Below are 21,821 nucleotides of genomic sequence, written 5' to 3' on the forward strand. Positions count from 1 at the left end.
GTTTATTTGAGAGAGAGAGGGTATGTGAGTGCAAGCTTGGGGATGGGGGAGGCAGAGGGAGAGAGAGAGACCATCTCCAGCAGACTCCATGCTGAGTATAGAGCCCAGTGCGGGGCTCGATCTCATGACCCTGAGATCACAACCTGAGCCAAAAGCAAGAGTTGGATGCTCAACCGACGGAGCCACCCAGGAGCCCTGGGAACAGACCTTTATTTTGCCAGAGACCAGGCTAGGTAGTTCTAATAAATGGTTTCATTTCATCTTTCCAGCAAACCCACCAGGACCCTTGTGACACAGAAGTTCCTGTGCCTAGAATCCCAGGGATTTAGCTGTTCTGTATTCATGCTATTTCCAAATGTAGAGCTCCCAATGGTCACAAAGCCTCCTTATGGGTCCAGCACAATTTATTATGGCAAGAACTAACTACATAAACAGTCCAAATTTAAAATAAAGAAAACAACTGACAAAAAAACAAAATCTTGGTTCCTGTACCAATGGTTTTCTCACATACCTGAGAGCCATGTTGTGGGCGGCCGTTCCCAGAGCTCTCCTCCCCAGGATGCACAGGGCAAAGGACAGGGTCACTAAAGCAGAGTCCTCATCACTGTCCAGGTTCTTGGAGGGCTGGAAGAGCAAGATGTTAATTCAACTTTCCCAGGGATTCCATCACACAGCGACACAGAGTCATATCTCGGGGGGCTTTGTAAGTCAGCCATTGGGGTCACTTGGTCCCGTAGCGTGACCCAGGGATGGGGGAACTCTCCGATTCCTGAAACACTCTCTCTTGTGGTTGGAGAGGGAAAAAATTGAAATGAGGGAGCTACTTTTGAGAAGCTGTCATTGTCCTTGGTTTCATTCCTAAGAGGCTGTGTTCATCTCCAAGTGTCCTCAGCGCAGGGAGCAATAATGCCCTGAGACCCAACTGTGGGAGTGTTGGACCATCTTGATTGCTAAACAGATTGGTTCCCCAGTCCACGATTCAATACCCCGCATTTTGGTACAGATAATCCTTTTTATATGGAAATCTCAAAAAGCAGCTCTACACAAAGAGGTTTCCAGAGCTTCAAAGCTATGCCAAAGGCTTAAAATTGCACTAACCCTGAGCACAGCATAGAGGGAAACATACCTTTTAAGGCTCCTTTGCTGGAGACAGGGTATATGGATTCTTCCTTTAAAATTCTGCTTACGTGTTAAATAAACACTTATCCAAACACCAATGTTCTCGCTGCTCTGTTTGGTCATTGTCTACCATACAGCCTAAGCAGGAATGGACTCTATAAAATGTTCCTCGTGTTTCAAATTTAACCCAATGCCTCCAGCCCCGCTTCCCTGACCCACCTCCTGTCTCTTCCGTGCACAGTACTGAATCCATTCTAGATAAACGTTGCAGTAGCTGGCACGGGTTATCCCCTGGAGACACGGGACGTAGTCATCATCGACGTTAATGTTGAACATGGCAAGGTCACGCTCAATGTAATGCCACTTGGCAAAAGGCTGCAAGGACTTCAGAAGGGATTCGTTTTTGATCCAGGAGAGAAGTTTGGGGGATGTTACCATATAGTAGATTATGCTCTGCAGAGAGAAAGCAAGATTATGAGCCCTTCTAGCCGTTCTAAAGACAGAATGACTTTTTACTTATTATATCTCATAAAGTCAGTCAGTATCAGAGATTGACATGTGGTGTCACTGTGTTTCCTGCTAGGTTTTTTGTAAAGATTTTTTAATTCATTTATTTGAGAGAGAGAGAGAGCGCGCGAGCAAGGATGAGTGGGGGGAGGGGCAGAGGGAGAGGGAGAAACAGACTTCCAGATGAGCAGGGAGCCAGGTGGGGCTCGATCCCAGGACCCTGGCATCACGACCTGAGCAGAAGGCAGGGACTTAATCGACTGAGCCACACAGGCGTCCCTTTCCTGCTAGATGTAATGTGTAGAACTCACCTGAGACATTCTAAAATGTCCTCTCTTATGGGTCAGCACAGGGAAGAGGGAAGTGAGAACAGAACGCTAACGGAATGTGCCAGAACAGAAGTTCCGGGGTGAAGAAGAATGACAGCCAGCCTGATCCTTTCTGAGAGAGACACAAAAGGGCCCTTAGGTTACTGCAGGCTTCCTTGGATGCCCAGCGTGTCTGATCCGGCGGAAAGAGACGGGGGCAAACCCTCTTCCAGGACCCCAGCCCAGGAGTGTTCAATGAACGAAAACACCAAAGTTCTTACGGAAAGTATTTATGACGAGGCACTGTCGAAACACACATGCGCATGTAATCCCAGGTGCCCAGAGAGTGGACATCTGCGATGTCTTCCAAAATAACCCGTGTTCTCCCTCCATCAGACACGCCACTTAGGAATCCGAACTGGTGAAAATGCCACCCTCAGGCCTTCTCCTTCTGAGTCAAAGCTTTATCGAAAGCCATCTTGTAACTCGTGAATGAACCCATCCTTCAGAAAGGCTAGCTCTGGGCCGGGAGAAGTCCAAGCACCGCAGAGAACGTGAAACTCCAGCTCAGGTACGGGTGCCTCCGCGTGGGTGGGAGCATACCCTCCCTGCAATCTTCTCTGTGCTCTATTACCACGGGCGGACAGACGTGGTTCTCACAGCACTGAGGCTAGCTCCCCTCCCCCAACAGCCCCCCCACTCCCCGAGCCTGGCTCGTATCTCACCTGGGAATCACCAGCATGGGGCAGGGCGCTTGGTGCCAGGAGGCAGTGCTGCACGCTCTCGTGGCCCCAAACCCTTAGCCAATGGCCTTCTCTGATTGTAGACACATGTTCCTCCAAAGGGAGATGACAGACAGGAATGCACACAGCCTGGGCCTGGCCAGGGCATGGGGACTGTCACCTGTGACCACAGTGGGCAGACACTTCCGGGCAGCCTCCTGCCCTCTCGCCTGCTCTTCCCTCCCCTGGGCTGGGATGTGGAATCTAGAGAACCAAGGTTGGAGGTTGCTAAGGAGGGTCTGGTCTCAGGGTCTGAGGAGTCTGAGCAGGTGACGGGATAGACACACGAGGTCCCCGGATTAGGGCCAAATCACCACAAAGGCCTGACTCAGCCGTTCTCGGCTGTTGGGACTGCCGGCAGCCTGGACCCTGGGAAGGTCAACCTGTGGCTCATGATGTGTGGCCTTCCTCTGTGGCATATTCCCTACTAGGCTTCACAGCCCACCCGACCCCAAATGGGGAGAGCAGGGGACCCCAAATGACATCTGCGGTTCTCACTATCCCATTTCTGCAGCACTGCACCCAGGACATCCCTGCTGGCCTGGAGAAGTCCCTTCTGTGTAAGGAAAGAGGGACAGAGAGGGAGGGAAGGAGGCAGAGGCCCAGGAAGCTGAGAGTGGGAGGCGGGAAGGACAGAAGCTGTAGCGGAGCCCAAGTCTCTTCGTTATTTTGAGGCTTAAAATGAGCGAGTGTGCACAAAGGACTCAGCACAAGGCCTGGCGTCTCTGCCTTACCCCCCAGGAGCTGAGGCGCGGGGAGGCCACAGTGGTCTGGAGGAGCGCCGAGGCCACGGATGACATCAGGGGCCAGGAGACAGCTGAGTCTACGGTTCTCGAGCCAATCTACTTGCTGGCAGGATAATTTAGAGCTCGTAGGAGGCAGGCAGTGCCAGCAGTTGACCCAAAGCTACAAGCAGGAGGGGACCCGTGACCGTGGCCAGAGGCACGGTGTCTCTGTCGATGGTGACAAAGGCCACGAAGAAACTGGGTCTGCGTGAACATCTGGCTCTAGAAACATCTGGTCTAGTTTTTCCCAGTATGTCCTAATCCATGTACCAGACAGGAACAACAAACAAAACTCAAAGGACGTTTACCTTTTCATCCACTTCTAGGAAGGGAATGGAAATCACCCCTCAGCCGATGAAGTCAGAATAGTGAATGAGGACTTCGAATCCCAGAGGCTAAAACTTCCTCCCCCAGGTCTGGCAAAATCTTGCAGTGTCGACTTCCCAGCACACCCCGCAGCTTGACTCCCCCTTCTCTGCCCCGGCTCCCCTCCCCTCCCTCCACCAGGGCATGAGGAGAATCGATTCCTCTCACCCAGAGAACACAGAACATGCCCAATCCTTGCAAACCATGCCCCGCTTCACTTGACGTAGGCAGAAATTCCGTGAGGGAGACAGAATCAGTGAACAGTGTGAAATCCTTCAGAATCTGTCAGGATGGAATGGGTACAGCACTAAGTAAACCTGATAAGTGAGGATGGGGAAAATGAGTCGATGACAAGGAACCTGATCCATGTTGAAAGCGAGACCTCTTCTGAATGCGTTCACCATATCTGTCCTCCAGCAGGGATTCTCCCGGCTCCTCATTTTAATTGTAGATCGACCTGTTCTATCAGACCATTGCCCTGTGCACATTCTAGGAGAGGGGCCCTGGCAGGAAGCCCCACGTGTCCGGGTTTCACGCTCCCCATTCTGCAAGGTAAGCGATAAGCCCCTCTCCTTTCTGGAAGGCCTGGACGGGAACAATGGCAGCGGGAAAACCCAGCCCTTGTGGAAAGCTGATTTCTTGACTGCAAAGAGGGTTTTGAGCACTAATAAACCGAGGGGAGGCGGAGGAGGCACCAGGGAAAACCTCCAGTCATCAGGAAGGAAATGATTTCAAATATATTCATAGAGGGTGGCGGAACTGACCCAGTTTATTAGGAGATTAAAAAAAAAATCCTTTTGTGTAATGGAATGATTCCAAGCTTTTCTTCCTTCTTGATTTGCCTGCCCAATAAAAATAATAATAGTCATGACACAAAGAAAAAAACTGAGCTCTTGAAACTTGAAGCAGCCCAGCACGACAAAGGTCATTTTGTTCACCACGTAACCAAGGCTATAGAAGAAAACACTCATTAGTTTTTACCCTAAAATGCTGCTTCTCCTGCCGCTCAGCACTCCTGACACTTTCTTAAACTAACTCCACGGGGGGATAAGCCCAGGTTCTGAGCTACCCCTTACCAAAGGGCAGGCAAGCCCTGAGTGCCGTATTTAGAGAAAGCATCACAGGAACAGTCCCATCAGTGGTGACGTGAATTAAACAGGACGCGCCAGGAGGCCCCATCTACCCCCAAGTCTCAGCCCCTCCTGAGCACCGATTCAGAATTTAAGAGAAATCTGTTTCTATGGAGCACAAATATGTCTGTAGTCGCTCCCAAGCCTCATTGTGTATTAAATCACTTAGGAGGGTAATTTAAAAATACAGGTGCTAGGGCCCCTCCCCAGGCCCAGAGAATCGGAATTTCGGGGTAGGACGTGCAAATCCATAATTAGCAGCGTATTCAGGGAGGGGGATGCCACGGGGCTGACCCCGGCTCGTGAGGAGACCCCACAAGGGAATGCACCATCGCTCTGTGCGCCTCTCCCACCCAACCTGAAACTCTCATGTTGGCATCAGCCCCCTTTTTTGGAAAACAGAGTTAAGGACATTGTTCTCCCACAAACTAAATACTACCTGGCAGATTCCAAGGGTGGCCAGGGCTCCTTCAGCCTCGCCGTTTGCATATTATCCTGGACTTGTTTCTCAGACTGCAAATTGCCATTTTAGAAAACATACAGGAGGGCGCCTGGGTGGCTCAGTGGGTTAAGCCGCTGCCTTCGGCTCAGGTTATGATCTCAGGGTCCTGGGATCGAGCCCCGCATCGGGCTCTCTGCTCAGCAGGGGGCCTGCTCCCCCCGCCCCCGCCTGCCTCTCTGTCTACCTGCGATCTCTTTCTCTCTGTCAAGTAAATAAATAAAATCTTAAAATCCTAAAAAAAAAAAAAAAATGCAAGGAATTGGGAGACATGTTTCTTGGAGTTAGGAGAGGAGGGAAGTGGGTATCAATTCACTTACTAGTGCACGGGAGGGATGTATTAAGAAGCAGGCCCCGGGGGGTGCCCACAAGGCCTCTGGAAAAGCCAAGAGGGTAAACCCAGAAAAAGTATATCCTTCCTTCTCCCTCACCCTTGGTGACTTACTCTGTGGCCGCCCACGTGCCTGGCTCATGGGAAGGCCATCTCTGGGGGGGTCCCGGTTCACAAAGATGTGGCTCAGTAGTGAACCCCATTCTCAACACGAAGACCTACAGCGGGCTGCTCAGACTGTCACCAACATCTGAATCCCATCTGTGTAGACTGCTGTGGCCCAGACCCAGGACCCACGTTACCTTTGTTCATTTAGTCCAAAAATATGCGCCCTGGACACCGCCCTATGCAAGTCATCACACTGAACCCTGGGGACCCAGAGAGGAGTTGGGTGCGTGCGGCTCCTGTGCTGAGGGAGCTGCTACAGGGTGAGTAGGAGAGATTTCAGAGCAAGGCGAGGTGAATGTCTGCACAGCCCCAGGGGAGCTTGTGTGCAGGGGGGTAGTGGGGGGAGCTGGAGGATACCTGGCGGCGTGGGGGGCAGGGACCACAGGGAATGTGTGTGCAAAGGCGGGGGTGGGGGGAATGGGGCAGAGTGGAAACCACCGCAAACAACACCGGGGCTCTGGGCAGTTTCTGTGTGGGTTCCAGGCTGCCCAGAATGTACATTCCCCACCCCGCTCAGCTGACATGGACAAGCTTCTAACCACAGGATACAACAGGGACCTACTGTGGCAGCTGCCAGGAGCCTTTCTCGGGGACCACAGGTGCATGCCTGTGGATTTCCTTTCCATCCTTTTAAGCTTCCATCTAGGAACACGAAGTCTCCAAAGTGGTGCAGCAGGTGGCAGAAGGAACCCAGGTGCCTAGGACTTCGCGGCATGGAGCTGCCACCCCCTTCCTCGTTCACTTGTGAGACAGACAGACCTCACAGGAGTGTACCACGGCTCTTTCAGGACCCACTGTCAAATCCAGGATTGGCTCTGGAAGAAAATGTCTTGCAGCCTAGTTCATAAGGCCGAGGGAGCAAACTGTGGGGTCAGGAGGCAGGAGCTCACTGCTCCCCGATCTGCTTTCCAAATCTCCCCCCGCGTATATAAGGCTGGGCGAAACACCAACGGTTTGGGTGAGGTAGGATGGAAACTTGTGCATCAAGGTGGTGACCACGAGCCAAAGACCCTTTCTTACAGAGTCTGTGCAGGAGAGCATGTCACAAACATTTCTCATTGCAACTGCCTGGGGATGTGATAATTAACGAGTTACTTAACCTTCTGACTTTTTGCAACCTGTCCTCGATTTCCTGTAAACTTTAGCCGTACTGGTGCATGCAAGGGACCCTCCTAAGTAGCTATTCCAAGTCTCGAAATGTCTTCCTTTCCAGTTGGTGGAAACCCCCGAAGCTCCAGGCCCCCGTGTTCTCTTTCTGTTTCACATTTCCTCATCTCTGCCAGACCCCCTCTTTCAGCCTCAGCGGGCATCTGGGATCGCAGACAGATGAGCGTCCCCGTGGGAAAAGACATTAAGATGTGGGCCCCTCTGAGGCCAGGCTCCAGGGCTCCTGCAGGCAAAATGCTTCCACAGAGCAGGAGCCAATGCAAAGACCTCCTCAGCCTTGGCTGCTCCCATCTGTCCCTCCCCCTTTGGAAAACACCGTCACCCCCGTGGCCCTCCACACCCTCGCTCGAAGCTCACACTCGTTCTCTGGGAGACTCAGTTGCAAATGGACATTTTCTGAGGTTGGAGCGGTGGTGCAGACGTGGATACTGAGCTACAGGCAAAGGATGCTCTTGTCTCCACCCAAGTGAGGAAGAAAGGCTGTCGTAACTAATCCTAACTGGGCCATTTCACTCTACTTTTGGGGTTTTCCTATTAAGCTTATAAAACCATTCTGGTTCTAGAGTGGAAATGGCTGAGCATCTAAATCAATACTTGGGACACATAACCATGGAGGCCTGGAGATGTCTGGACACTGCCATTTACAATTGCCCCCTCACCAGGACCCGGCTCGGTGAGACAAAACAGATCCGGGTAAGAAAAGGAACTCCCTGTGAGTGTCCAGACTTAGACAGTGACTCAGGCCACGAACCCCAAGCAAAACCAAAGCCCTAGAGGATTTTTCGCAAAACCAGTGGTTCCCAAACCTAGTGGGGGCTCCGATTCAGAAGATAAGGGGAAGCTTCAGAATCCAGCTTTTTGCAAAACATCTCAGGATCCCCTTGACCCAGCCCAGAACTATTCCTCAGACAAGCGTCCGGGGCCCAGGGCAGCAATACCTTGATGTAGTAGCGAATGAGGATCCTCCGGAGGTCGAACACCTGCAGCATGGTGGCTGCGCTGTTGTCTACGATGCTGTAGCCCTCCAGGATGTACTGAGTCCGTGTGATCTCCCAGGTGAGCCAGCGGAGGTGAAAGGCAGCGTTGCAGGACAGCAGGTGTGGCAGGTGGCCGGGCTGGCAGCAACAGCAGCCTCTGTCCTCCTCATCGCCTTCCATGATGGCCTCGACCTCCCTCTGCTGGCAGTAGGTTCCTAGCAGAGGACAGACAGGATGGAAGTTATACAAGGAGTCATTGGGTCCCCTCGGTTCAGAATGGACTTTCCCCTTGGCCTCCGTTAGAGGGGAAGATGCTGGAGAAATTCTGGGAATCAGTGTTTAATTCTTTAATTCCCACATGAGTCGCAAAGCTCGTCATCATTAATTCCTTTCTTCATTCGTATTCATTCTGATGGCCATCTCCTCCCCATTTTGTGTGTGTGTGTTAGAGGAGACAGGTTTCATGATGCTCAAGACACCAATGGCTGAAATGTGGGACAGTTATGTCCTTGAGTTCCCCTTCCCAGAAACGCGCAGGTCGCAGCTGAGCACGTAAGAGATTACGTAAAGGTGGCAGGTGGAGATGTCTGAGAGTGCGTAGGAGCCTGCTCAAGAATTTTCAGGAAGAAAGGCTTCCTCCTTGCTGCTTTCCCTGGAAGAACTCCATTGCCCAACTCTGCGGGCACACCACGCATGCTACCCAGCCTCGAAAGTCACCTCATCTCGCGTGACTGAGGGCGGCATGCGGGGGGCCCCAGGTACACTACCAAAGGAGTTCATTCCCAAAACAGGAGACGATTATGGGTGTCAACCACGTCTGAAGAAGAGACAGCCTATCTTCCTCAACATCTCTGTCAATGATTTGAAGGGAAGCACACACAGTATGCCCATGACATGGTTCCTGGTACCACCTGCAAGGCAGAGCAGAAACCTAAAGTCATCTCTGCAGATGGGAGGGAGGACTGAAGGTGACCTCCTGAAAGTTAATAGAATACATGAAGTAGCCCGCATCTAGTTTCAAAAAACCAGCCACACGGTTTGTGAATATCTAGTAGCGCATTTAACAAACACTTCAGTTGATCGTATGTATGAACCAGAAGTAGGGAAAGAGAAAGATCCTACGCGGAATGGGTTAAGAAACCCTTGGATGTTTTTAGCTTAGGAGAAATGGAGTCTGATTTCTGTCGGAGGAGATCATGCTGGCTGCTGTTCAGAGAATGGGCTGGAGAGGAATGAGGGGTGGGAGCTGTGGCATTGGGGAGCTGCTAGCTAACACAGATGAGACAGCGGTGATTTGGACAAAGACCGTTGGGGGAGGCAGGGAGAAGTGATTGGGTTCTGGACCTCTCTGAAGGTAGCCTGATAGGATTTGTGAAACAATTTGGATATGAGATGTTGAAAAGATAGACAAAGAGTGGTGTGAGGGGTTCTGACCTGAGCAAGGTGAAAAGTGAAATTATGCTTCACAGAAGAGGTAAGATTGCAGGGGTGGGGTAGGGGGAGCGGCCTCTGGGTGGGCAGATGCAAAGACAGGGAATTTTCTTTTGTCTATGTGAAGTTTAACTGTTCACTATTAATCAAAATAGAGATGTGGGCAGACAGTTGGATGAAGAAATACGGAGTTCAAGGGAAAGGTTCTGGCAGAGATTCATAACATCTGAGAGAATTATCAGGAAAGAGGGGCTGTTTAAAATAACCTGTGGAGAGGGGAGAGGTCTGAGAGCTAAGCTCTGAGCATTCCATTCAGAGGCTGGGAGCGTGAGGTGCTACCAAAAAAACGACTGAATAGAAGTGGCCTGTGAGGTCAGAAGAAAACCAGAACATAGCAAAAGCAAGTTAACAAAGAAAATAAAGAGTTTCAAGGAAGAGGGAACATCAGCTATGCTAAATGATGCTTAGAGGTCAAATTACAAGAGGAATTAACTGTTAGATTTGACAATACGGAGGCGAATGATAATCTTTGCAAGAGGTTTCGGTGTCATGACGGGTGGGGGAGGGGATGGCCACTTGAGCGAACTCAAAACAGTGGGAGAGAAAAAAGCAAAGGCAGTTAGTGCAAGCAACACTTCTGAGGAGTTTAAAAATATAACTTTATTATGTTTTTTACACGTATGTCGGATCGCTTGCTATTGTCCCACAGATCACTGGTTTCTGTTTCTTTTCTTTAAACTTTTTATTATTTGCATCAGTTTGAATAGTTTCTATTGCCTTGTCTTCAAGTCCACTGATCTTTTCTTTTATCCTCTAAATGTTTCACCTCAGACATTGCATTTTATTCACTTTTAGAATTTCTCTTTTTTCCTGCTGGTAGTCTCCATCGGATCATTCATTATGATCATTTTTCCTCTGACTTCCTAACAATATTAATAACTCTTTGCAACTTGTTTTCTTTTCCCTTCAACATCTTTGGCTGTGTTTCTATTTATTGTTTTCTTTTCCTGGAATCACTTTTTTTGGCTTCTTTTCATATCTAGAAACTTATATTACACGCTGGATACTCTTGATGCTCTAGTATTGACCATCTGGACTTTTCTGTTATGTTCTGTTAAGTCGTTAGTTTGTTTGCACATCTGCTTGATTCTTCTGAAACTCCTACTTAATCTTGAGAGTGTCTAGAGTAGACCTCTAGCGCAATGATATCTCTACTCCTGCAGCTTGGTTTTTCCAAGGTCCCGGTTGAATTCCTGGGATGTTCGACAAGGTTTCTCCACTGCATGACTGGAAGTGCTACACCTCGGCTCTGTTCGACCTCTATATCCTCCAGTGAGCTCACACCTCCAGTGAGCTCACACCTCTCCAGTTACTATTCTCTGCCACGACTCACCTCCAACATTTAGCAGGTGAACATTTATCCAATCACTAACGAGGATCCCTGTACAGATCTCTGCAGGACCTTCTCTGTGAAATTTGCTCTTATCCACTCCTCTGACCTACAAAGTCCAGCTGTATTGGCGGTCCAGAACTCTGATTCTGCCTCGCTAGCTCAGTCCGAGAACTGTATTTTGTTTGGATGCTGCCTCCCCCTTCTACACATAAGAAAGGGCCTCCAGGAGGAGAGCAAGGGTAATGTTAGGGAGATTTCTTTGTATCTTCTTTCTCTCAGTTGACTGAATATATCTTTTTTCCCCAGTTTTATAATTGTTTATGGCAAGAAGGATAATCCAGGACCAGTTAGTCAGTCATGGCTGAAAGGGCAACTCTCTGGATCCTTCGACATGTCTTCTGAGACAATTCAAACATGAGAACTCCCCCTACATCCATTTCCATACCATTCACTTCTTCCAGGACCCCACAGTGCCTGGTATTTAGTGGGTGCTAACATCCCCTCAGGTGAGATGCCTGAATGAATGAATGACTGAATAATGAATAAATGAAAGACAGAAGTGAATCCTGATCACTGTATGCACAGTATTGAGAAAATAAATGCTCAGCAGATAACATTATGCATGTGGCAGGTAAAGCCAGTGTCAGTACTAAGCTTCCCTACAGTACGAATGAGATGGTCATAATGGGTCAGAGATGGAAAACGACAACCTTCAAATAATAACGTACCCACGGAATGGTTAGGAATATGGGCAATGAGATGGGAGTTGACCAGGAAGGGGGACAAAGCAGGTTGTGTAACGCAAAGTGTACGGTGAAGAGCTGATCCCAGATCTTGTGACTCCACTTGTCTTTCCCCAAGACTTAACTGCTTTTGGGTCTTGGCTGAAAACACTCTTTTTAAAAACATTTCCAGGATCTCTTAGCTCATCTGCAATATAAAACAGGTAGAGATGTATATAAATACATCCATGAACTATAAACAGTGAGTAAGTCTGACTGCACGCTCTGGGCCTTCCAGAGTGAGCAACGACCATGGTGTCCTAACCAATCACCCACCGGGCCCCTAGGACTGCGGGCACTAGACTCTGGGGGTGGGAGATATCTCGTCCCACCAAACGGCACACTGACCACCCTGGAGTTCTGCCAGCAATTCATATAATTCAACAAGAAACTCCCTTTCCATGAAGAAGTGGGACTGTTCTTAGGCTACACAAGGAGGAAGGAGAGAGGAGGATTTTCACCTCGAATAGGTTAGCAAAACTGGTTAAATGCCATGTCCGCCCAGATCTGCATTTCTTTACAATTTCTCTCTCTATGCGGGGCTGGATGTCAGGGCTGGTTTTCTCTCCCCTTACATCAAACAAACTGGAATGTGTGTGTGTGTGTGTGTGTGACAGACAGTGCAATGCAGAGTTTAGATTCCCACCACGTGAATGAGGTAAGTAAAACCACACACCATGAGGAATGACACCTATGAAAGGACAGGTGGGGACAGAGTGCGCCATGAAGGACCGCCATCCACAGAGACCTCGTAACTGCTGCAGGCTTTTAATAAACACTCAGTTAAGGTAGGTCCCAGCACCTTCTCTTAGGAAACACCTTTTGTTCCTTTTAAAGGATCATACTGTAAAAGAAGAGGAAACTAAAAGACCCAGTCTCTCCCATACGTGCACTAATTTGCTGCTCATGGGCAAGTCAGGACCCCAGTCTTCTCGGAGAGGCTCATGCGGTTCAGAGCGTGTCCCCTCCAAAGGGAGCACCGGAGGCCAACTGTCCCCACACTGTGACCTCTTGCACCATCCGTGTCAATGAATGACGAGCGAGCTGGCTGTTTCACTCTGCGTTTCCATTGAAACCGACTCCTGGCATCTTTTCTGTCGCAGTGTTCTCATGATCTAAGTCAGCGGGCCACAGGAAGGCATTCAGTAAATAATTTTTGAATTATTTTGACAGTGTCCTAGGGTCTTAGTTTTGATAGACAAGAATGCCTAGTTAAAGCAGCAGGAATTAATGTTTTGAACTGAAAATATATCTAGTAGATCCCAGATGTCTTGCCACACAGGATATATATCCATTTCCTGAGTGTGGCCACAGTGTGGGGCAGCCGTTCCTGCCCAAAGACACTTTTTGCCTCTCTTCGCTGGTTCCCCAGACAGCAAGCACTGCTCCCCTTTAAGTGCTGTCTGCCATATCTACCAGCGACAGGCCGGGTCTGACTTATTTATTCACACTTATTTCCCAAAAGGAATGAAGTCAATTTAAGAAGACATACACGGTACAATGGCAAATGATACAATTTAGGTAAAAAGGGGGATAAGAAAAAATAGACAAAGCCAGAATGATGTCGAGGGACCCTAACTGCATTCTGTGATACCCTATCTATTTACTAAAGGTGGGCCACAGACCACACCGGGGCTTTCTAGAAGCCAATGTACAAAGAGAATGTGAATAGTTTCTTGTGTCTCTAAGACAACAACAAAATAATTCCTTGCAAGGGTCACAGCTATTTCTGGCAAAGATACCAGAAAGATAATATTCCCAGGACCCTAATAAAAGGAATATTTCGGAACACAGTGAACATCATCCTTAACGGCATTGCCCAGAAAGTACAAACACCAGCTTCAGCGAGCTGTTCTAATACAGCCCAAGAGCCATAAAGAAAAATCATAAAATCACCTCTATGGGTGGCCAAAGAGTTCAGCCTTAAGGATGTGGTTCTCGTGTCTCCCAAGGGCAGATGTCAGGGACTCTTGGGGACAGGAGAACTTCATCCTTTTGAGGAAATCCTTGCTATGGACCGTTTCTCTCCACCCAGTTCTGACAATTATTGTGTACTGAGTGGCAGTGGATTTTACTCTGTCGCCCCGACAAGCCCATCAATGTAGATATTCTGTGTAGCTGGTGAGAGCAAGGACCCTGCCCTCATTGTCAGCCAGACCAGAGGTAGAGCCGACGTTCTCTTGGAAACGTCTGGAAGCCAAAGCGAACGGTTGCCTGAACAGAAGGTCCCGTAACCAAAACTCAACACAAAGCATCCTCCATTCCGTTCTAGACAGCCTATGGGGGAAGGGCCATCCAGGCTGGGAAGGCGGGCCCAAGGAGAGAGGACTTGGGGAAGGGAAGTCAGCCACTTCCCCTGAGGGGAAGCGATGGGAATGGGGATTAGGGAACGGGCTGTTCACCAAGAGGTCAGAAGACATTAAGGAGATGCCGGGCCATTATGTGATGGGGACTTCAAAGGGAAGCATTAAAAATGTTTCCCTGCAGCCACAAGGCTTCCCTGATAGAAAATGTCAGCTTGCAGTACGATTTTCCGGTGAGAACACGCAAGAGGAAGCTTAAATGCATGACATATTGTACAGATCGGGCCTCTCGACCCTACAACTTTCCTTACCTGACGCATATACTTTGAGAAACACCACTCAGGTGTCCCAGAGCGTCTAACGGGATTCCACAGAAAACCCCACGTGTTGTCCCTACTGCATGCAGCGCTCTCGAGGAACAGCGTTTTAAAGCGACTTCACTGGACATCGATCTGAGCTGCGCTTCTGTATGGTCACTGCCTTCATGGGCCCAACATGCCAGAACCGGGCTAGAGTTTTACAGATGCCGAGCAACAAGGCCACCAGGAGGGGACTGACAGGAGAGAAACAGTCCCTGGCCGCAGTGCACCGTAATTAGACAAAGATCTGATTTAGCCTGTGCGTTTCAAGCTGCCGGGGGGACTCAGAGACACACACTTGGGGATGCGTGTGGATTTTATAAATGGTATTCTCTCTTTGGGTCACAGTTAAGATCCTTTCTGAATTGCCATGGCCACTAAGGAGGAGGCCACCAGATACGGTCAAAGCTAAGCTCAGAGCAGTTCACTTCCATGAACATCTGGACCTTACACGTGCATGTTACATGTGTGTGACAGAGCTCAGGCCCAGCCAGCTGGAGAAATGCTGCATCCCCCAACAGTGAGCTTCTCATGTGGTGCCAGACACATAATGATAGGCATGCTAACGGGGGAAATCTAAACCAGCATTGTCTCCTGCTAACAGGTGATATCAAGGGGCTGTTAAGTGACTGGGCAAAATAATATCAGAGAAGACTTTTTAAGGTTTTTGAATTATGGTCAATTTCAGGAAAGACACAGTGCAATTTGCCTACCCCACTCCACCCCCGCCCCGCCCTGCAAACCTCCTCTATAGTTTTAAAGTCACAGAAATGCCTTTCTCTGGCCCCCCTCAGCCCCACTTCTTCTTGGGGACAATGCTGGTCATCTATCCCCAGCTTCCTGCCCTGGGAGAAACTCTGTATCCGCTAGCCTTCACCAGATTTAATTTCTGGGAAGAAATAATTATTCTAACAAAAATAAATATTTATATGCAAAACTATCCTATTACACATCCCATCTCTTGCCAGCTACACTTCCATTGGATAAGCACCGCCTTGAAATTAATCCGAACTTAACGATGGAGAAAAAGATGGCCAGGAATGCGGGACCTCCAACAGAGGTCAGGAGCCGAAGTGAGTCAAGGGGTAGGACTGGTATCCTGAGACACTGAATGAGTTTAGTTCTTTATTATTTTACTGGATAGTTTCTTCTCTAGTCTTCTCTAGTCCCAGGCCTTCAGCAGCATTGGAATTGGGCACCTTTTAAGTATCAAGGGGAGAATCTGGAAGTGTATCAGGCCAGTGTGCAATAGGAGGAAAATATGTTGGGATAATTTATACATGTTTGATTCTGTGGGCCCAGCAGAGATTTTTATTGTAACTGTTTTATATTCTGAGGAGACTCAATTTGTTTTAAGACATACCCACATGAATAAAAATTCTCTTGTGCTCTGTTCAGCAAGCAGGATTTTAAATGTGGTGAAACGCCTTCCAGTGAGACAGCATTGTTTTTTCTCAGAGAATTTGTATTTCAAAACCTCATCTTTTTGTGTAATTTTTTTTTAAAGATTTTATTTATTTATTTGACACAGAGAGAGAGATCACAAGTAGGCAGAGAGGCAGGCAGGGGGCCGGGGGAAGTAGGCTTCCTGCTCAGCGGAGAGTCCAATGCGGGGCTTGAGATCTCAGGACCCTGAGATCATGACCTGAGCCAAAGGCAGAGGCTTAACCCACTCAGCCTCCCAGGCGCCCCTCTATTTGTGTAATATTAATCAACTTGAAAACTGATGTCTCAGATAGCATCTCACTTCTCACACAACTTAACCTGCTTATGCCGGCGTAATTTCTCCTTTCATAAATGAGGACTCCAGGTCTCAAAAGTGACTTCTCTGGTAGAAGGGTCTGATCTTTTGGATTTAAAGTCAGTTTTTCCCCCTTATCATACACTGTCTAGTAAGACTTCACAAATTATAAGCAAAAGTTCTCTGAATCTACTTTCTTCTACCAGTCCATAGGCAAAAATGAAATGAACCAAGTCACTTTGTATACAGAGTAATTTATATTGGGCAAATTTGAAGCACAAGTATAAGAAACAATGAAATATATAATAATTATATGTTGATATTTATATGTGAGTACTATGGTTTTTCTCCTCTTCCGGACCCACTCACAGATGAGAAAACCAACACACTCAACTTTATACGCAAGAGTCAGATTCTTTCTTATTCGTATTTAATTCCAAGTTGTCTTATTTTACTTTTCTCCAACAAACTTATTCTTGAGTGTTGTTAAAATAGGCAGATTCTGTGAATGTTCAACAGGAAAGCCCCTTTCCTTCCCACACTGCCTATCTAGACAAGCGTGGCTTTGTCTCTCTCACTGACGTGTCACACAATTTGAAATGAAGAAGATTATGTGTGTAGGATTTCTGAATGGAGAACCTATTATTTTATGGGTGAACTTTGGACCCAAGGGATTTAACTGCTTACTTGAGCCATGTAGACATAGGAACTCAGGACTCGCTAATGACCTGAATGTTGTCATAGAGAAGAAAGAATTCTAGATAGTTTCAAGATTAGTGGGAAGCTATGGCTCTCCATGGACTCGCTTGTTAGGCAAAAGGTTTGGGTTAGATTAACTTGAGATAAGATTAGTGACACAGATATATTAAAAATGTCCCCACAGGCCAGTGATTATGGGGTGTTAGCCAAACTCGGAGATAGCTGAGAACATTCCACACAAACAGGCACATAAATCCCATTTTTTGATGTTTTCCAGATCCACTGGTAATGTATGGCTACATCCTGATAACTGTGCTTAGCTTCCCACACTCATTCTGCAAGAGCCTTCCAGGTTTCACAGTTGCTCAGGCAGCTGATCATTCAAGAAACTGAGCTGCTATCAGTGGTGACGCCATCTTAAGATTTCTGGTTAAATTTCTGAGTTTCAACAACCAGAGAGATTATTTTTAAAAATGGTTACTTATTCTTTCCTTCCCCTTCCTTTTTCCCTTCCTTCCTTCCTTCCTTCCTACTTTCCTTTCTTTCTTCCTTCCTTCCTCCCTCCCTCCCCCCCAGTCCAAGAAAGTGTGGCATACTGCAAAGGTCATGGACTTTGGGGACCTCCACATCCATATGCTTACCTCTCCTCCACTACTGGGGACTGTGAAGCCTGGAGCAACTTACTGAATCTCATTCCCCCAATTTCTTTATGTCTCAGATAGGAATAATAACATCTGCTCACTTATAATAACTCACAGTTATTATAGGGAATATTCTAGAATATTCTAAGAACTATAATTAAAGTGCTTAGTATGGTACCTGGCAAAGAACTCATGCTCAGGAAACCTTACATAGGTTCTGCTTTCTCCCTCAACCAGTATTTATGGGGCATCCTACATGAGTCAGTCAACACACCAGGAGAGGGACATGAATAAGACAAGGGGTCTCAGCCTTTGAGAGCCTCCCAGTCTAACAGCAAGGGTATTTCACAGCCTTCAGGAATAAAGAACTGCATCTATAAGCTTTGCAGGAATACTGAAAATAAGCTTTGGTTTTAAAATTATGAATTGTGATTTTATTATCAAGAAACCTTTATTGACCACCTACCACATGTGGCCACATGACCAACACCATGGCCACATCCTGATCCCCAAGATTCATGATATAGATCAAAACAAACCATAATTTTCATCATGACTTTGTTCTAAATAAGAGGACAAAGTAAACTCTATTGGTTGTGGTTTCTTGTTTGAACTACTGTTACGAGCAAACACTGGAGGTATTTGATCCCATGGAAATGTATATATAAAACATAAAATATATATACAAATACAGTATCATTCATCCTAAAGAAATACTGAGAAAAGAATAAATCGACAGGAAACGAGAGTTAGACAACTAATAGAAAAGGTGAATGTCCACATAACATTGTGCATTACTGACACGGGTTTCCAAAACGCCACTTGATCAAATGACTCCTTAAGATTTCCTAAGCCCTCCCCTAAGAAGATTTCTGGAAAACTGATCTTGCTATGATAAAAACGTAGTGGTCCCGTCTGTATTAATGAGGCTAATGGAAGCTGCATGCGTAACTAAAGCCCATCTCAGCAGCCCCAGAACTTCCCTGCGTGTGGCCCTGCTGCTTGTGAACCTGCTGCGTGTGACCCGGCGTTAGATGATGATAGGATCCGCTTCATCACCCTGGAGAGAACACTGCTTTATGGCAGTTCACGTCATCTGCCAAGAGGAGCCCAGGACCCCCTATAGCGTCATTTCCATAGCACTGGATAAACCACGTTTTCTGACCCGAATTTAATCCGACTTCCACCCAGGCCACAAACTCTTGAGATCCTTTCACCGTGCCCTCGGGGACTCATGATCCATTCCTCAACTTACTGGCACGTTCTCCTCCTCTCCTTGGTGCCCTTTTGGAAAGCTGCCTCTCCCTGTCCCTTCTGCAGCTCTCTGGAGTGGGGCTCATTGTTTTCCCACACTCCTCGGGTGCCCCGGTCAGAGGAGGTTGGAATATGTCCTCTTGCTTCTCAGGGATGCTCTCAGGCCATTCTCTCTGTCTACTTATAATAACTCACAGTTACCATACTCACTGCACCATTCTCCCTTGTTGCCTCCTTCCAGAGCCTTCTAGGTAATTCCAAGTCCGTGGAGATTCTGGCCCAGGATCACTGGCACTCTCCAGCATACCTCTGGCCACCTCTCTTGGAGATTTCAGGATCCACAGAGATGCTCCTTCCAGCATCCTGAGCCCCGACTCCCACTCATCTAATGATCTCATCTTCCACTCAACCTCAGCCACTCATCTCCATGGCCAAGACCCTAAGCTGTGATTACCAAAGACTGTGTCCCCCTGTGAGTGTTAGTTTCAAAGCTACTGCTCTCCAGCGACCACCTCCTGTCTTTCTAGCTCATTTCCTCTAACACTACAACTTCAACAATGCTGACGTACATTTCCTGGATCCAGAAAGTCCACCACCAGGTCCTGTTCCTCACCTCTCTCATACCCTTACTTCCCCCCACCCCAGGTGGCATTCCATGGCTGGCCATTGCTGTCATCATCACACCCTTGTACACGCTGTCAGTTCCCTTGTCCTTGGTTTACCTTATGGCACTCAGTCAACTCGGTCTCAATCCCGCTTAAGGCTAACTCTGCCATTCTCTACCTGCACCCATGAGGCTGCATGTGGCTTAGGGAGAAACACGAGCAACCTTAACATGTCTTCCTTTAAAATCATGATACCTAACCTCTTGTGGCTTCTTCATACTGGCCGACTGGATTGCTGCCACTCCATCCATTCTTCCGTCCTCACACCCATCTCTTAACTGCGTCTGGGCCATATGTTCCCCCTCCTCTCCTGTTACTGTCAATGAGCTACTATGGATTCCATTCTCCCAGCCCTTGGGATTCTATCACTCGCCATCACAGCAAGCCTCCTCTTCCCTTTGCCTGAAATCCTTCCACTCTGCTTCACTGCCCAGGCCCATCATCATCTGGTGCACTGATGCTCTGGGGTGCTGACCTTCCCTGTGTGGCACCGTATTAGCAGGAAGTTCACAGCCATGGTCTCAAGACTGGGATGTCCACCAATAACACCTACTCCCTCTGAGAAAATTATACTTCGAGTCCAGCAGAGAGGACACATTTAACTTTCCTGCAACTGCATCATATGGTGGAAGTACTTTATACCTCCTGACTTGATGGCTTGTCGAGCTGGAAATACACTAGGAACTTAGAGATCACTCATCCAATGATGAGTCCAGAATCTGAGAGGGCAAGTCACCTGTGATGCTCTGTTAAGTAGCTTGATATCTTAAATACCTTTTGGTTGCCTTTTTTTGGGGGGTGGGCTACTAGAAAAATAATGTGGAACTTCTGAAAGGATGTGCCAGTGACTGAAGGCATTTTACCCAGTTACTTAGTGTTTGCAAACTAAATAAGCATTACAATACAAATCCAAACAAATATCCAAAAGGAGAAAGGAAGGAAGAAGGTAAAATGGTAATATAGAAAGAGAAATTCTGGTTAAGAGCTAGAGAGTCACATGGGTTTGCCTAGTTCCAGCACTAAGTAGCTGTGAGCCTGCCTAGTTCCAGCACTAAGTAGCTGTGAGCCTGCCTAGTTCCAGCACTAAGTAGCTGTGAGCCTGCCTAGTTCCAGCACTAACTAGCTGTGAGCCTGCAGAACGTATTCACCTCCTGGCTCCTCACTTTCCCATGTGTTAACTGGGAGGAAGTGATGGGACTGTGGCAGTTCTGACCGTAGGTGTCATCTTCACAGGCTGGTGCTCTCTCCTTAGCTCGGAGTTCACATTCATGTCATAAGAGACTCCCTCCAGTGCCTCTTACTTTTGGCTCCTACTCTTGGTTCTCTCCCTCTTTATTTCAAGTATTTTCAAGTAGCCTGGCTTCTCTTGTTCACAGCACCGTGAGTCCTCAATCATCTCCCCTTCTAACAGGAATGGATGAACCCATCAGCCTGGGTCACCTGGATGACTAAAGGAGAACAGAAATGGATTGAACAGATAATCAATCCTCGCTTTTCCATGTTTCTATATCCACCTACAGTGATGGTTAAATGGACTTAAAATCCAATGGATTTCATTTCTTTTGAAAAACCTTGAACTCGGTGCCCCTCACACTGTGGACCTTCTAAAGTGTGTTATCTGTTACCTTGACTTTGATTTAAAGCCAATGCTTAATCTGTCAAGTTTTGAATGGTTTCCTGAGAGGCTCCTTGGTGAGGCAGATGCAAGTAATACTCATAAACCCAAGAGCAGCAAAGGTACCACCATCCCATTTCTTTAACAAATATAGAATTTATTTCTATTCTGGGATGTGTGAGCCAAAAGGAGTAGGACCGAAAAATGCAGCTTCCTTATTTGTATTCTTGGTTTGAACTGGTTTCAATTGTTCCCTACAGTACCAGCCAACAGAAAAAAATATATATATATGTCATGGACCTTAATCATTTTCTGGGCTATCCAGGATCTAAATCTCTACAGCATATTTGGAAAATTACCCAGAAGCCAAACCAGCCAACTGTTCATGAACTTTTTACTTTTACTCTTTCTCCTGGCTACTCAGCTAGACAACATCTTCTAGTTTCTCTTACAGCCAGCTATGTCGTTTCTAAACAATAGAATAGAAGAGTAGATGATATATTACAGGTACAGGCCTGTCCCAAAGCAACCTTTTAGGCAAGTCTCCACTCCCTGCCACCTTGATGCTGAAGCACAGAGTGACCTCAAAAGCAATGTGTAGGGACTAAGCAAAGCTTCCATTGGCCAGGACCCTTGACGGTGTGGAAGGGAACCATCCCCGACCTCCACCACTCTTCTCACTGATCAGATTCTACGTGAGTACAAAAATAAGCCTCTGTTGTGTCAGTCATGGAGATTTGAGACTTAACCATGACAACAGCTAGGATGACTTCAACCAATGTACTCATATGGTGAGTCC

General features: G+C 47.6%; 1 protein-coding gene across 2 annotated transcripts in view; it reads right to left on the reverse strand.

Annotated features, from left to right (window-relative positions):
• Window positions 1-21,821, reverse strand: part of PCNX2 (pecanex 2) — a 288,644-nt gene that overhangs the window by 25,575 nt on the left and 241,248 nt on the right. For both annotated transcript variants that reach the window (XM_032312937.1, XM_032312936.1), the window contains exons 26-28: window positions 8,101-8,354; window positions 1,339-1,572; window positions 512-624 (exon numbers count right to left, since the gene is read on the reverse strand). In XM_032312937.1, coding sequence (XP_032168828.1) covers window positions 512-624; window positions 1,339-1,572; window positions 8,101-8,354 — 601 coding nt within the window. The remainder of the gene's footprint in view (window positions 1-511; window positions 625-1,338; window positions 1,573-8,100; window positions 8,355-21,821) is intronic.

This window comes from Mustela erminea, chromosome 14, assembly GCF_009829155.1.
Source record: "Mustela erminea isolate mMusErm1 chromosome 14, mMusErm1.Pri, whole genome shotgun sequence".
In the NCBI taxonomy this organism is placed as follows: domain Eukaryota; kingdom Metazoa; phylum Chordata; class Mammalia; order Carnivora; family Mustelidae; genus Mustela; species Mustela erminea.